We start from the raw sequence: 17,452 nt of genomic DNA, 5'->3' as shown, positions 1-17,452 counted from the left end.
ATGTATATATTGTATTTTATCCATAGATAATCTGTGTACTTTTTCTCTTCCATATATTTATCACTAATACTTGTATACAGTCTGTATATTTTATATCTACTCAAGTTTTTCTGTTACGCTTATTGACTCAATATTTATGTAGACTTGACCTTTGGACATTTGTACCTGGCCTCAATCGGCCTTTTTTGATTTTTTTATTGGTTGGAATGAAAACCTGCACCCACACCGGCTCTTTCCGGATAAGATTCCGGATAAGAGCCTGCGTTAGCAGTGAATGTGAAAGTACAACAGTTCAGCTTGTTGTGTGCGAGTTCTTCTAAAGCAGCAGATAAAGAAAGTGAGTAAAGAGCTGTTAAATAATATATTTAAATATATTATGATATTGGATTTGATTACCTACATGACATAGAAAGAGAGAGACGATGGCACTGAATCTCTCTCTCTCTCTCTCTCTCTCTCTCTCTCTCTCTCTCTCTCTCTCTCTCTCTCTCTCTCTCTCTCTCTCTCACCTTTTAGTCTGAACCTAAAGAAAGATAAAGATGGCAACTGGGAAAGGTATACAAAGGCTTTAAAGACTGTTATTTCTGAACCTAAAATAGTAGTAAAATTTTATATTAAATATTTTGTTTTATATTGTTTAATGTTTTGGGATATGACCATTCAGTCAGAGGATTTTATCAGTCATCACAAACCATGAGTTAACTGTTAACAGAGTCTGATAAAGTTTCTGTTTCTTTTTCACAAAACAGTATTTTAGATTTATTCTAACATTCAGTGTTTTCCTTTTTAAAAACTGATGTATTTGCACCATCTACAAACCTAACGAAGGTGTTTTCTTCATGATGTCATCTTAATATCATGTTTCTTTCTGATGTTTTAAACAGGTCCTTTCTCATTGGTAGGTTTATACTACAAATTTACTCAAATCTTTTCATTGATGGTAATCATAGGTACCATACATAGATTATTTGTTATCAGATTAAATTTTAATAGAGCACAGAAAATGTACTAGAAAGTTATTAAAAAGTATTTTTTTTTATATTTCAGTTGAGGCCTGGGAAGTCTGGGACTTCTGGGAAGTCTAAAGAATCAGGTGAGAATTATAGACTAAAAGAGAAAACTCTCTGTAGAGGTCTATAAATCTACAATGTTGTTTTTATAGTAAATAAATATTAAATTTCTCTCTTTAGTCTAAATAGATTTTAATGTTTTCTTTCTGTACATAAACTCCAATGGACAATATTACAGAATAGTGCTGAAAGTGACACCATTTTATATTTTATATTCTGCTGTTGTTTACTAATGCTGTTTTTTCCCTTCTCTTCTTTTGTTCTGCACATTATTACAGGGGTAAGTAAATAAAATGACGATTTTCCTCTTTTGGATGGTAATTTACTTCAAATGATATTAGACACTATTTAATTCTTTATGTTTTCACTATTTAATTGAAGTTCTTTTGTTTCCCAATAATCTGGAGTTTTATACAGTAAATGCTTCCTGTCAACAATTTTGCAATTTTCTTAAAAGCTTTCTATATTTCTCCTTATAATCCTTCTAATTTTTTGGTCTAATATTCCAAAGTGTATTATTAATTAATTATTTTGGTTTTTGTCTTTCAAATGCAGATTGAATTCTAGATTTAAAAAAATGTTTTGATAAAAATATTTCAATAAAAGAACAGCAAACACAACTGAAAACACAATGCACAAATCAATATAACTGGTAAAAGTAAAAAATAAATAGACAGATAGATAGATAGATAGATAGATAGATAGATAGATAGATAGATAGATAGATAGATAGATAGATAGATAGATAGATAGATAGATAGATAGATAAACAAACAAACAAACAAACAAACAAAATCCAAGGTAGGGGTGAAGCATATAAAGGCAAGCAGGATTTACACAATAAAAAATATCATCAATACATTGCAATGAATATAAATGTCCTTTTGTAGAGGAAAAGCATGAACTTTTGGAAAAGCATGAACTAACCCAGAATAAGAGAGTGCGACCTCTGCTGATGGGAAGAGGAAACATCCACTTATTCACAGAGCTATTACACTGAGGGATTATTTCTGTTTGTGTGGTTTCCTTTTTGTTCACAAGTCCAGATGAATTTGATTGATGACATAAGCCGCTTATTCTGATTTTCTAGTTTTAGACTAACTTTATTATATTCTAACTATATTCTTAGATGAAGAAACACTGTTACAGCCTGTTATAGACTTTATTTAATTGAGATTATCTTGGACAGTGTGGAAACCACAGGGTGTGTAATTTGTTCCCACAGGGTGCATCTGCATTAAGAACTGAAAAGTCAAGTGAGTATAAGAAAATCCCAAATATTCAGTGGGATCAGACACAACATTGATCCTTTGAATTGTTTTTGCTTAATTAGATTAGCCTGAATTTTATTCGCATATGTTGTTAGCACAACATCTTTCTTTTACTCCTACTCTGTCAGCCAACATCCTCTTCAACTTTTCCTTTTTATATGAACATTTATATATAACGTTCCTATTTAGAAACTTCTAGACTGAGCGTTTTAATAAACATCTTGGATCATGTACCAGTGAACATTATTAAAATGTGGGAATTTATAAAAACTGTAGTTTTTATAGTATATAAAAATAATTCTAGTATAAATATAAAATATCCATAATAAATAATAAACAATAAATAAATGTTTTTCCTGTTTGTTCACAGATTTAAAGTTTAAGCTGATTTTATCTGGAAAAACACTGAATTCCCACAAGGACTTCATAACTCGTCTTAACCAACGAGTTCACCTGAAGGAGGTGAATACAGAGGATGAGTGTGATTTCATTCTGGTTTTCTGTCCGATTGTGTCACGAGCTGGAACTGACATTGAAGCAGCAATGAAAAGTGTACACCATATTTCAGGTACTTAGAAAAGATTCTCTAAAATAATACATTATGTTTGCTGAATTACATTTGTATATAGTGAACAAGTCTTGTGGATTTTTTTACAGACACCAAACCTGTAGTCCTGGTGGTGCTCCATCACACATTTAATACAGAATGTGTTGTTCCAGACAGCATCAAATGTGTAAACAGAAAGAATATGATCGCAGTCGACTGTCTGTTCCATGAAGATACAGGATTACTGCAGTGTCTGAAGAATAATGACTCACTGGACAAAACTTCACAATATCTGGTATTTTTTATTTAATTTAAGCTTGGTAAAAAAAAAATACTGAGTATATGAATAAACCTACATTTCTGGACTTACATGAGATTTAAAAAACAAACAAACAACCAAACAAACATATAAATAAATAAATAAATAAATAAATAAATAAATAAATAAATAAATAATATATATATATTATTATTATATATTATATATATTATATATAATATAATAATAATAATAATAATAATAATAATAATAATAATAATAATAATAATAATAATAGTGTTCCTTACACAGACACTTTATTAATCTGTCAGCAGAGCTGCTCTAAAGTGTGTATAATTTACCCAAGCTATGTAATTATTTGTAAATGAACGTCTTCTTCTTTTTAACAGAAGGAATATATAAACTGTAAAAACATGAAAAAGCAAAAGGAAGGTGAAAGGTCAGGTGAGTGTGACTGATTTTTTTTTTTTTGTTTATTAAAATAGTAATGTAAAAAAATCAATTAATCAATCAATGTGTGTGTGTGTGTGTGTGTGTGTGTGTGTGTGTGTGTGTGTGTGTGTGTGTGTGTGTGTGTGTGTGTGTGTGTGTGTGTGTGTGTGTGTGTGTTTCAATGTTTCAGAGGAAAGCGAAAATTCTCATCCTGAGAGAAATGAAATGAAACTGAACCCAGAACACATCGACACTGACAATGTGGAGGACATGGAGCAAAGAAATGAGACAAATAAAGAACCTCTGACAGAAAATACACAAACACTTCAGAAGAAGGACAAGACACTGGAAGAGAAGGAGAAACTCAGTGAAGTAAGAGAAGAATTGAGAAAATCAAATATGACATTAGATAGTAATCAGACACAATTGAAGGACAAAAAGAAACAACTGGGGAGTGCGGTGAAAAAGCTGGAAACCAGTACAAATAAACCGGACACACTGGGACAGGAGCTGCAGGACAAGCAGAGACAACTACAGGACACGACTGAGGTGGAGCAACAGAAATCTGAGTTAGCAGAACAAAACCAACAGCTCGAAGAAAAAGACAGACTTCCAACTGAGAGAGAGACACAGCTAAGGGGAAGAGACAAAGAGTTTCAGGAGAAAGACAGACTTCCAGCTGAAACTAGACAAAAACTAAAGATGAAGGATGAGACCCGGGAACAGAAGGACACACATTTTTGTCAGGTAAAAGATGAGAAAAAAACAAAAAACAAAAAAAACCCCAGAAATTAAAAGAGAAATAGTTACAGATAAATAATATATATATAGTGTGTCTGATTATCTGTTAAAAACTATAGACTTTTATGGTGATTGTGCATGAACTTGTGCGGAATGTACAATTTTTAAATTTGGTAAAAATTATGCTTTTCTACTTTAGCCGAAAATAATCGGATCTTTTTCTCATGCTATTTCTTTCTGGTCTCTTTTACAGAAAAAGAAAACAGGTACGACTATCATTTTTTTGTACTGAAACGCAGTAAAGAGATAAAATGTCTTATGTAATATATTTGCCATTTTATCATAAATGCCAATATTAGAATGAGACTTTCTTCCTAAACCAATATTCTAAATCACTGTCAAATTTTGATTAAAGGTTTATTTTTCAAGATTTTGTTCACAACATCTAGAAGCACCTAATATTCTAATTTTAAATATTTATTAAGCAACATTTTGTTTGTTCTATAGTAACTTCGAGGAAATCATTTTTTTTATTTATTAATTAGCTTTGTAGTTTATCTATGATACAATAAACAGTCTATGAGTCACTACTGATCATGGTATTTACCAGATTTCCTCAACCCTTCCTGAAATTGCTCACCACACTACAGGTACATTCAGTTTAACCAGTCCAGCTTAAAGCTGTAAGCACAAACACACCATGTTGCTGCACTTAACTATAACATGGTGATTGAGAACAAAAGCTCCTTCTCTTTTATAATGATTATTGAATCTAATAATGAATCCCTATTGTTTTCACTTATGTTTCAGAGTTTTTACATTTTTCTCCTGATAAGTGCCACTTTAAATAAAATAAATTTTAGAACCAGAGTCAAAGAACAGAGTACAAATATACACAAACATTCAGTATGTGTTGCTTTATTTAATCTATTGTTTTGTGCTTCTCTAAAATAGTTAAATGCTATGAAGTTATTCCTGCAAAGTTACAAGCACCTTGTGAACAGTTCAGAAAAGAACTTAAAAGAATTAGAAAATCTATGAAGATGTCTACAGAGGACAAGTGTAAAGCAATTCTATATTATGTCCCCATTGTTTCACGAGCTGGAACTGATATCGAGGCTGCACTGCAAAAACTTAACAGCTTTGGAGGTTTGTTATAATCATTTTTTGATGATGTGTCTTAATTATGATATATATTTAAGTCTTTATTAATTTCTTTCAAAAAATGTTTACAGACAAATACATCGCACTAGTGGTGCTCCATCACACATTTGATCGAGAGCTCATTACACCAGACAGCAGCAGAACTGTGACCAGAGACAAAACTATCATTGTTGACTATCTGTTCAGTGAGGACGACGGACTGTTCTCGTGCTGCAAGAATGACGAAGCGATAAAAAAGGTTGCAGAGTGGCTTAAGGCTGTGGTATGTATCCTGAAGTACAGTGGGTTTTCCGCCTGTTTGCCCTGCATTAATGTAAAGATATTAGAGCTTAAGAAACAACAGCAGAAGTTAGAGAATAGTTTAAAAATATTGAAAAATATAAAAATCTAAAACTGTGTTCTTTTATCCAATCAAGAAGACTTGTATATAGTTTATCACTGAGTTTTATATAAATATTATACTCTGTGGACAGTAAGAGACCGTTTATTGTTCAGTGAGCTTATCAATAATCCTTATAGAGCCCCTAAGTGCACTATGCTACCTAAGAAACAACAACAGAAGTTAAAGAATAGTTTAAAAATATTTCATTATGATTTAATTATGCCAAAATGTTCATATTCCATTAAAACAGTGTTTTAAGTGCACTATGCTTTATATGCCTCATATTAACATGCATCATTTTCTACTCCACAGAAACATGACAAACAGAACCCTAAGAAAGTAAGTCATACAACCTTAATAATAATAATAATAATAATAATAATAATAATAATAATAATAATAATAATAATAATAATAGTTTAATGTTTCTGTCATATCAGTACATCCCTGCCTAAATATGCCTCACCTAACATATTCAGCACATTCTTAATTCATTCAGTTACTTTGCATATTTACAAGTTAGGTGCGTAAATAATCACTCTCTAAAGCGAAACAAAGTAGTTACTTTATATATGTTTACTAATGCAACAGTAACTATTTTATTAAAAAATTGTACTAAAAAGGAGGTGAGGAGCAATTGCTAAATTATTTTTAAGATGTATTTTTTGTGTGTGTTTCTTGTTATTTTAGAAAAAAAAAAAGTGAAGCCAGTGAGGAAAACAAAGCAATAACAACCGGACAGAAGAAAAATGAGCTAAAGGAAGGGTGGCTCTTACAACAGAATAGTACATATTGAATTACTTAAATGTCTGGGCTTTATGTGTGCTTATACTTTTCCTAAAACTGGCTGTTCAAAAGATTTATTTGGCTTTTCAAATATTTTTTTTTTTAATTAATATACAAATGTTTATGCTACACCAGAAAAAACAGTACTAATAAGTACTAATACATGTGAATTAAATGCTAATAGAATAAACTGTGTTTCATTTCTGATTAACAAAATGAATAAAAACTGAAATGAACATCAGAAGTCTTTACTTAAGTTTTTTTATTTCAGTAAAAGTAAAGGTTAGAGTAAAAGGTTTGCTATTTCCCTCAGATTGCACATTGTAGAGATTCATTAGCATGGTATCTAAATATTTTTATACATAAACATTTATACATAAACATATATGTGTTTATGCAGCACAGGTCACAGGTCACATAATGGACAAAGCTGCAACCAGTAGATGAAGTTACCGACTTGGTATAAACTCTATTCTGTATTATCTCTACTTATGGTATATATTATAAATTATCTCTATATATCTGTATGAATATATATTGTATTTTATCCATAGATAATCTGTGTACTTTTTCTCTTCCATATATTTATCACTAATACTTGCATACAGTCTGTATATTTTATATCTACTCAAGTTTTTCTGTTACGCTTATTGACTCAATATTTATGTAGACTTGACCTTTGGACATTTCTACCTGGCCTACCGTTTTTGATTTTTTTTTTGGTTGGAATGAAAACCTGCACCCACACCGGCCCTTTCCGGATAAGTTTGGACACCGCTGCTGTAGAGGATAAAAATGAAATTTTAAATAGGCTTACAGTGTATAAAGATTTTACTAAAGTAAATAGGATGTCTAGAGACGAAGACTAGAACAGGAAGTGGGTCCAGTATATACAGTATATATACAGTATATATTTATATTAAATATTTTGTTTTATATTGTTTAATGTTTTGGGATATGACCAGACAGTCAAGGGATTTTATCAGTCATCATAAGCCTGTTAACTGTCTGATAATCTCACTGGGTTTCTGTTTCACAAAACAGTATTTTAGATTTATTCTAACATTCAGTGTTTTCCTTTTTTTTAAACTGATGTATTTACACCATCTACAAACCTAACAAAGCTGTTTCCTTCATGATGTCATCTTAATATCATGTTTCTTTCTGATGTTTTAAACAGGTTTTTTATCATGGGTAGGTTTATACTACAAATTTGCTCAAATCTTTTCATTGATGGTAATCATAGGTACCATACATAGATTATTTGCTTATCAGATTAAATTTTAATTGAGAGCACAGAAAATGTACTAGAAAGTTATTAAAAAGTATTTTTTATATTTCAGTTGAGTTCTGGAAATTTTGAAGAATCAGGTGAACAGGAATCAACTTTTTCTTTTTAGCTTGTAGGGCATGACGTTAATGTTCCTTTCTTTTCCCAACAAAACTGTATGTAATCATGTTTGCGTCTTGGTTCACTTTGGTTCTTGGATAAACAATGAACCTTACTCTGTATTTCCGGTCAGACCGGCTGTCAGATCAGCTCATGGTGTGACTGGGTGTGGAATAACAAAGTGAAAGCACTGCAGTGTTCCTGGTTGCTTTTGTGTTCACAACAGATTTGGGGAAAAAACTGAAATCCTACAGTCACTGCAGTGTTAGAGCATAATACTGACTGTACTTAGTTCATCCACAATGGGGCAGAATTTGCACATCTATGAGGAAGAGCATCTACCATAGAAGAAAAACATTTACCTCAAAGCAATGATGAGCAATTACTGTAATCAAATATCTAAATAAAGAAACAAGCACATAATAAAGAAAGATATAAGACCTCCTATTTATATACATGGTTACAATGTCACTTTCACTCTTTATTCTGCAGTCTGAAGCTATTGTTTAGTTTATTTCAGAGTTCAGAGCATCAGAAGGGAATTTAAATACATAATACCAGAGTCCAGTGTCCTTAAGAATATGGACCTCACACCAAGTTTTTCAATGTATTAACTACAGTTAACACAGGGAAACATATAGAAGGGTTAGCACATACACTGTAGAGGATAACAAAGGAAATATGAAGTCAAAAGAAGATTAGAAGAGGAAGTGAGACCAGCGAGTCTGCGTCTGCAGTGAAGGTGAAAGTGTGCGAGTTCTTCTAAAGCAGCAGACAAAGAAGTGAGTAAAGAGCTGTTAAATAATATATTTAAATATACTATGATATTGGATTTGATTACCTACATGACATAGAAAGAGAAAGATGATGACACTGAATCTTTCTCTCTCTCTCTCTCTCTCTCTCTCTCTCTCTCTCTCTCTCTCTCTCTCTCTCTCTCTCTCTCTCTCCTTTTAGTCTGAACCTACAGGAAGCTAAAAATGGGAGGTAAGTTAGATATAAAAAGGCTTTAAAGACTGTCATTTCTGAACATAGAACAGTAGTAAAATTTATATAATATAATATATTTATGGGGGCACGTTGGCTTAGTGGTTAGCACGTTTGCCTCACACCTCCCGGGTTGGGGGTTCGATTCACACCTCCGCCTTGTGTGTGTGGAGTTTGATTGGTCTCCCCGTGCCTCGGGGGTTTCCTCCGGGTACTCCGGTTTCCTCCCCCGGTCCAAAGACATGCATGGTAGGTTGTTTGGCATCTCTGGAAAATTGTCTGTGTGTGCCCTGCGATGGGTTGGCATTCCGTCCAGGGTGTATTCTGCTTTGATGCCCGATGACGCCTGAGGTAGGCACAGACTCCCCGTGACCCAAGAAGTTCGGATAAGCGGTAGAAAATGAATGAATGAATAATATATATTTGTTTATATTATATATTTTGTTTTATATTGTTACATGTTTTGGGATATGACAATTCAGTCAGAAGATTTTATCAGTCATCACACTACTACACACACTACACACTGTCTGATAAACTCACTGGGTTTCTAATCAAAAAACAGTATTTTAAATTTAGTCTGAATTTCAGTGTTTTCCTTTTTTAAACTGATGTATTTGCACCATCTACAAACCTAACAAAGGTGTTTTCTTCATGATGTCATCTTAATATCATGTTTCTTTCTGATGTTTTAAACAGGACTTTTATCATGGGTAGGTATATACTGAAGATTTGCTCAAATCTTTTCATTGATGGTAATCATAGGGCACCCTGCATAGATTATTTGATTATCAGATTAAATTTTAATAGAACACAGAAAATTTACTGGAAAGTTATTACATTTTATTTTATATTTCAGTTGAGGTCTTGGATGTCTGAAGAATCAGGTGAGTATTAGTCTAAAAGAGAAAACTCTCTGTAGAGGTCTATACATCTAGTGTTGTTTTCTATTGTATATAAATATAACATTTCTGCTGAGTGTTTTAATAAACATCTTGGATCATGTACCAGTGAACATTATTAAAATGTAGGAATTTATAAAAACGGTAGTTTTATAGTATATAAAAATAATTGTGGTATAAATATAATCTATATTTAATAAATAATTAAAAAATAAATAATGTTTTTCCTGTTTGTTCACAGATTTAAAGTTTAAGCTGATTTTATCAGGAAAAACACTGAATACCCACAAGGACTTCATAACTCATCTTAACCAACGAGTTCACCTGAAGGAGGTGAATACAGAGGATGAGTGCGATTTCATTCTGGTTTTCTGTCCAATTGTGTCACGGGCTAGAACTGACATTGAAGCAGCAATGAAACGTCTACATGATATTTCAGGTACTCAAAAAAAAAAAATTCTCTACAATAATACATTGTGTATGCTGAAGTACTTTTGCATATAGTGAACAAGTTGTGTGGATTTTTTTATAGACACCAAACCTGTAGTCCTGGTGGTGCTCCATCACACATTTGATCCGGAGTGTGATGTCCCAGACAGCATCAAATGTGTAAACAGAAAGAATATGATCGCAGTCGACTGTCTGTTCCATGAAGATAGAGGATTACTGCAGTGTCTGAAGAATAATAAATCACTGCACAAAACTTTACAACATTTGGTATTTTTTATTTAATTTAAGCTAATATTATGGAAGAGGTTTATTCATTCTTAGTCAAAAATAAAAACATATATGACACACATTATTTTAAAAATATATAGCACATACAGGTGCTTACTTATAATTAGTTCTTAATTACTTGGTACAAAACTACTGAGTGGATCAATAAACCTACATTTCTGGACTTACATAAATAATTGCATAACATTTTAATAACATTAAACATAATCATCATCAACATCATCATCATCCTCATCATCATCATCATCATCATTTGTTCTTTCCCTACACACACTCAGATCACTTTATTAAACACTTCACTTACTCTAATGTGTGTACAATTGTGTAGACCTGATTAGACTAACAAGACAAAATTAGACAAAAAGATGAGACAGAAAGCAACTAACAATTAACCCACATTCTGCTTTTTTTAACAGGAGAAAGAACAACATATAAAACTGAAAAAGCAAGAGCAAGGTGAGTGAGACAGATTTTGTTTCTTACAGCCAGCTGTAAATAGTAATGTAATAAATAAAAGCTATCAATCAACCAACCAATCATTCAACAAAATCACTGTGTGTGTGTGTATGTGTGTGTGTGTGTGTGTGTGTGTGTGTGTGTGTGTGTGTGTGTGTGTGTGTGTGTGTGTGTTGTATAGAACCGAGACAGAGAACAAGAGTCAATGAAGAAAAAGATGAAGAACAGCTGAACAAAATAGAAATTGTTGAGGAAATTGTGAAAAGAAAGGAAGAGGGTTTAGAGTATTTAAAGGATTTAAAGGAGATGATAATCGTATCAGAGAAACAGAAAACTGATTTAGAGGAAAAAAACAGACATCTTTTGGGGCATTTGGAATCAAAAGATAGACAACTTCAGGAGAAAGACAAACTTATGATGGAAAATACACAAACACTTCAGAGGAAGGACAAGACACTGGAAGAGAATAAGACATTGCTCAAACAGACAAGAGCTGAACTGGACAAAACAATTAAGGCGTTAGAAGACAGTCAGCGACACGTGGAGGAGAAAAACACCCAACTAGAGAATCTGAACAAACTGCTGAAGGAGAAAGAAACACAGTTGAAGAACACCGATAAAGAGCTGGAAACCAGTACAAATAAACTGGACACACTGGGACAGGAGCTGCAGGACAAGCAGAGACAACTACAGGACACGATGATCGTAGTTGAGCAACAGAAATCTGAGTTAGCAGAAAAAAAACAACAGCTTGAAGAGAAAGAGAGACTTCTAACTGAGAGAGAGACACAGCTAATGGAAAGAGACAAAGAGCTTCAGGAGAAAGACAGACTTCTAGAGGAGAAAACAAAGCAGCTGCAGAATCATCCGCCTCCATCAGAATCATCAGCCTCCATCAGGAGAAGTAATAGCATGGATCTTTTACCTCCAATAAGTGAGTAATGTGTCAAATTAAGCAATTATCTAAGTTTCTCTGAACGTCATTGTTTCTAAATATTCAATAAATAAATTAATACATAAATATACTGTAATGATCCTTAATAGTGCAACTTTTAAGGTATTATAAGAAAATGTAATTTAAACAGTGACAGGGGTTAGTTATAGTGTATAAGACATAACTTTATTATATCATCTGTCTTACTCTACCTTCTGAAGAATGTCTCTCATTCTGACTGGTTCTGATGTTTCCTAGTGAGTGAAGAGACTCAGGACTCAACAGCACCAATCAGGAGAAGGAACAGTTTGGATGGAAATCGTCCAAACTGTGAGTGATTAATGATTGTTGTATGTTTAATTTGAAACTCTACAGTAGTTTAAGGTAAAAGAGATGAATATAAAGAGAGGCAGCAGACAGATTTAGGCACTAGATTTAGGTAAAAATGAACAATGTTAAATATCTCAGGATTCTGAGCAGCATGACAGAAAATCATGTGATATGGACGATGTCAATATTTGCTCCATCAATCACAGTGACATTAACATGATGTGGAATTTGAGTATGAGTTATATAAAGGCAGTCGGCCTCCATACTCCATAGAACAGCGTCATCAGCACAATGCAGTAAGTGATTCTGTATTAAATGATTCATTCTTGTTCATTTCAGTGGGTGGAGAATCGTCTAGTCCACATTCTCCTGCGTCGGTTCCTGTAGCAGAACTGAGGCTGGTGTTGCTGGGGAGGACGGGGTCTGGGAAGAGTGTAACAGGAAACACCATCCTGGGCAGAGAGGAGAGGAACCAGGCTGCTACGTCTACAGCTACATCTACAGCCACCCAGCAGAGTGAGAGCACACAGGGGGAGGTGGCTGGGAGGAAGGTGACTGTGGTGGACACGCCTGACTGGTTCTCTCCTGAACTCTCTCTGAGACATGCTGGAGAAACACAATGATCATATTCAGTGTTACTGATGAATGTGAGAAGAAGAACATTGAGGACTTTATCCAATCAGGAGACCAGGAGGTCCAGAGACTTGTAGAGAAATGTGGGAACAGGTTTCACTGTCTCAACATTAATGAGAGTGGAGATGGTTCTCAGGTCTCAGAGCTGTTGGAGAAGATAGAGAAGATGGTGGAAGGAAGCTGAGAGAAATTCTACAGCAGTGACATCTACTGTATCTGGAGACTGAATTTCAGATCAGAACAATGGAAGTTACCATTCTGAAGGAAAGAAAAGAGAAAAAAGAAAAGAGAGAGAGAGGAGATGGACATAAAAGAAAAAATAGAGAAGGAGGTGCAGGATTCTCTGAGAAAGATAGAGGGAGTGGTCGAGGAGCATGAAGGAGACATCAGACAATTTAATGACCGAACAACTGAACTGGAGAGAAAGATGAAAGAAGAGAGGGATGAAGAGAAACAGAAAGAACTTGAGAGGGAGCTGAAATGAGAGGTAGACAAAAGAACAGAAATGGAAGGAAAGGTGAAGAAACTAAAAGAAAAGAGAGAGAGGGAGAGAAAAGAGATTGGGGAGAGGCACAAGCAGGAGATGGAGGAGATCAGGGAGGTGTATGAAGGAGAGATCAGAATGGAGGCAGAGAGAAAGCTTATCCTAAGCAAACTCTGCGAGAGAAAAGACCTAATAGCCAAATAATTCTTAAAAAAACTGGATTTTTACAAGGCTAATTTATTATTATTATTATTATTATTATTATTATTATTATTATTATTATTATTATTATTATTATTATTATTAACAATAAGGTAGTTACTGCTACTTACTTGTCATGCAGTACAACCTAACAAATATAATGAGTGGGCCTGGTTTTGGAACTTTTACACACTGAAGAAATCACATCATGACACAAAGTGTTTTATTCTTCTTATACAACAGCAATTTGCTCACAATTACATTTGTATTAACAAAAGAAGAACACTTTAAACTACTTATCCCTTTATAGCTACATCTAATGTGTAGATACATCCTTAAACTAGCTAGTTATTGTTATCACTTACATTACATATTACACACTAGACATCACATATTACACACTAACTTATAGCTTGAATATCTTGTAAGTTAACAAAAGTGAAAAATGATATATATTTTTACATATATATTTTTTTAATAGTTACAAATTTATTAGTTTTAACAAATATCACCTGGTGCAGCTGTCTGTAACAGACTATTTTGAGACTTTAATATTGAAAATAATTTAATGAGAAAAATAAATAATCATGAAGCAACATATCTGTGATCCTTGCAAATATCTGGTTTATCAGACTTTATAAACTTTGAAAAATATCGCCATGTTGTTGCCATATATGGCTTTAATGTTATATATCTCAATGAGATTGATATTTTGTTTATATTTTGTACAATTGTATTAGAAAAAAGAATTTGTGAAAATACTTATGAATGATGTATATATTTGATTGTACATTTAATTGTGTTTAAACTGTATTAATAAATGTGAACATGCACTGTACATATGTGTGTACTTATTTAGCATTTTTATTTTAACCTGTTTATATACCATTAAGTTACCAAAGAATCTCTGACTCTAATGCAAGAGCCGAGAAAACAGGTACAGTACATGATGTTAATATTTTAAACCCTATTTCATTTCAACAATCAACTAGAGGATGAATTTGTATAAACAAAGACAGTCTTAATAAAGGTCTGGCATTGTGAGACATTTTCTCTTGACATGTCAGTGTGTGTGCTGCTATGATGTTCATCTAAAACTCACTAACAGGAGGAGGGTTTCAGATTATACCACATGTGACATGTAAACTGGAACTGAAATAGCAGAACTCCAGTTCAGATGCTTTCTCTGTGATGCGACTGCTTTATTTTCCATTTATCAGCATCAAGACAGAGAAAAGAGACTGATGAAGGAATCACATATCTATAGATGTTATTATTCCTGTTATAACTGATAACTCAGACATTCCACAATATTTACATGTTAAACTAAATGGGAAAAAGTAACGTGTCATTCTTTAATTAATAGACACTTAAGAATGTTTGTAGTAAGTAAATAATCTGTTTCCAGGTGGGAACAGTAACCTAATCATTAATCATCTTCCTCTAACCGAACACCTCCAAGTGTTTTATTCTGTAATGGTGTTAGTTAGGGAAGTCTATAATGATAGAAACACAGGAACTGAAACCATGTAGTGACACTCAGCGTGGACTTTTATTTTCTGTGGTCCTTTTTAAAGTAGGGCTGAATGCAGTGAGAAAAGTGAAGAATGATGATGTGTGTAGAGACGACAGACAGATTTAACACGTCAGTAGTGTTTGTAGTGCGCCATCTAGTGGAATCAACTAACACGCAGTGTATTGCAGGAAAAAAGAGAAAATGCGTCTTTAGGACAATTTTGTAAATATTTGACGGATTAAACAGACCAACAGGCCGTAGTTTCCCCAGCACTGTTATAAATGTTGAAAACAATAATCACACTTCTGCAATCACACAATCCACTGCAGCGGGTTAAAATTCACACCAGAGCCTGTGCATTAAAGATACAGATGGAGTCCGTGGTACAAACTATAGTCTTAAGAAGAACATTAAGGGAGCAGAAAGCAGCCCCACAGAGCACACAATAATAATTAAATACACACATCACAAACTATGGAAATAGTGACAATAAGGTGGAATACGGATCTCTCATAAACGGAGGAAAAAAAACAGGAAATTAGCGGCAGCGTGTCGGGGAAAAACTCTAATGTTCCTAATAAAGCTCGTTGACTTTTCAGGCTCCGTGTCGCTTACTGCATCTTTCTACTTCTCCATCTTTCTCAGCAAATCCCTGCATCTAAAAGTGGGACACGTCCATAGCGCGCCAATCAAATCTCTCGGAAGAAGATGTAGAAAACAGAACATAGAAAACTTAGAAAAACTTAGACAGAGCGAACATTCTCCGCTGAACATCGATGGATCATCTGTAGAGATCGTCAAGAGCACCAAATTTCTTGGTGTTCATTTAGCGGAGAACCTCACCTGGTCACTCAACACCAGCGCCATCACCAAGAAAGCCCAGCAGCGTCTCTACTTCCTACGAAGGCTGAGAAAGGCACATCTCCCTCCCCCCATCCTGACCATGTTCTACAGCGGGACCATTGAGAGCATCCTGAGCAGCTGCATCACTGTCTGGTTTGGGAACTGTACGATCTCAGATCGCAAAACCCTGCAGCGGATAGTGAGGACAGCGGAGAAGATCATTGGGGTCTCTCTTCCCTCTATCATGGACACTTATATCACACGCTGCATCCGCAAAGCCAACAGTATTGTGGATGACCCCACACACCCCTCACACACACTCTTCACCCTCCTGCCGTCTGGAAAGAGGTACCGAAGCATTCGGGCCCTCACGACCAGACTGTGTAACAGTTTCTGCCCACAAGCCATCAGACTTCTCAATAACCGAACTGTACTATACTGAGCACAACATACACACACATCATCTGTATGGACTGCACAGACCCTCACAAAACACACACACTGTTTTGCACACTTTTCTGCTGTTTTTGCACATATTGGACAATATCTCAGTCATCTGCTGTTTTTTGCACAACTCCATATATAATCCAAAGGACCTGCTGCTAAGAACCTGCTGCTGTTCATTCTTTTACTGCACAAAATATTGTTTGAACATTCAGTATTTACACCGGTCGGTCGGCGCTGTTTCTGTTACTGTTTATTGTCTTTTGTGTATTGCATTTTTTGTACTTTTTGTATTGTCTTGTAACTTAATGTCTGCACTGTTTTTTGTCCTGCACTGTCTTTTGTCCTGCACTGTCTTGCTTGTCTTGTCCTGCACTGTTTGCACCAGGTTGCACAGTTGCACTTTATGTGGCTAAGACTACTTACATGTCCTTAGCCCTGTCTTTGTTTTATGTAGCACCTTGATCCTGGAGAAACGTTGTCTCATTTCACTGTGTACTGCAACAGCTATATATGGTTGAAATGACAATAAAAAGCTTCTTGACTCTTCTTGACTTGACTTGACTTGAGATAGTTGGATAGGTAGATAATTTGGAAGATAGGAAAAGAAATACTGAGAGACACAAAGAATGAAAAGAAAGATGGACAGACAGGCAGCTTTAGACTTTGGTAATTTTCTATTTTAATTTCTCTAATAATTTTCTGTATATCTATTTATTTATTTATTGTCTTCTTCTTCTTCTTCTTCTTCTTCTTATTATTATTATTATTATACATGTATATACTGTAATAAGACCTAATAAGTCTGAACCCAGGGGGCGTGGTTATCAGAGGCGAAGGGGCGGCGCTTTGTCTCAGTTCTCCGCATGGGCGTAAATTTCATTTAACAGGGGGGGGGGCAATAAATATGAAATTTCTCAT

At 34.2% G+C, this 17,452-nt stretch overlaps 2 protein-coding genes across 9 annotated transcripts in view; one reads left to right on the top strand and one right to left on the bottom strand.

Annotated features, from left to right (window-relative positions):
- LOC113636639 (trichohyalin-like) overlaps positions 1-17,452 on the bottom strand; it is a 501,252-nt gene that overhangs the window by 89,961 nt on the left and 393,839 nt on the right. The gene's annotated exons all lie outside the window — the stretch shown is intronic.
- The window catches only part of LOC113636638 (WD repeat-containing protein 87-like), an 873,260-nt gene that overhangs the window by 843,257 nt on the left and 12,551 nt on the right, over positions 1-17,452 (top strand). Inside the window, exons 1-9 of one of the 8 annotated variants that reach the window (XM_047809376.1) lie at positions 241-337; positions 517-555; positions 885-898; positions 1,048-1,094; positions 2,295-2,326; positions 10,194-10,391; positions 10,485-10,669; positions 11,107-11,146; positions 11,328-12,080. The exons of 2 other annotated variants lie outside the window; for them this stretch is intronic. In XM_047809376.1, coding sequence (XP_047665332.1) covers positions 540-555; positions 885-898; positions 1,048-1,094; positions 2,295-2,326; positions 10,194-10,391; positions 10,485-10,669; positions 11,107-11,146; positions 11,328-12,080 — 1,285 coding nt within the window. In that variant the 5' untranslated portion in view covers positions 241-337; positions 517-539. Of the gene's footprint in view, positions 1-240; positions 338-516; positions 556-884; positions 899-1,047; positions 1,095-2,294; positions 2,327-2,711; positions 2,910-2,998; positions 3,184-8,438; positions 8,846-9,020; positions 9,051-9,413; positions 9,938-10,193; positions 10,392-10,484; positions 10,670-11,106; positions 11,147-11,327; positions 12,081-17,452 lie in introns of those variants that run through there. 5 more of the 8 variants (XM_047809374.1, XM_047809373.1, XM_047809375.1 and 2 more) reach the window with 5 other exon arrangements.

The sequence above is a fragment of the Tachysurus fulvidraco genome, chromosome 26, assembly GCF_022655615.1.
Source record: "Tachysurus fulvidraco isolate hzauxx_2018 chromosome 26, HZAU_PFXX_2.0, whole genome shotgun sequence".
Classification (NCBI taxonomy): domain Eukaryota; kingdom Metazoa; phylum Chordata; class Actinopteri; order Siluriformes; family Bagridae; genus Tachysurus; species Tachysurus fulvidraco.
Note: the sequence above shows the minus strand (reverse complement) of the source record. Positions and strands in the feature narration are given on the sequence as shown.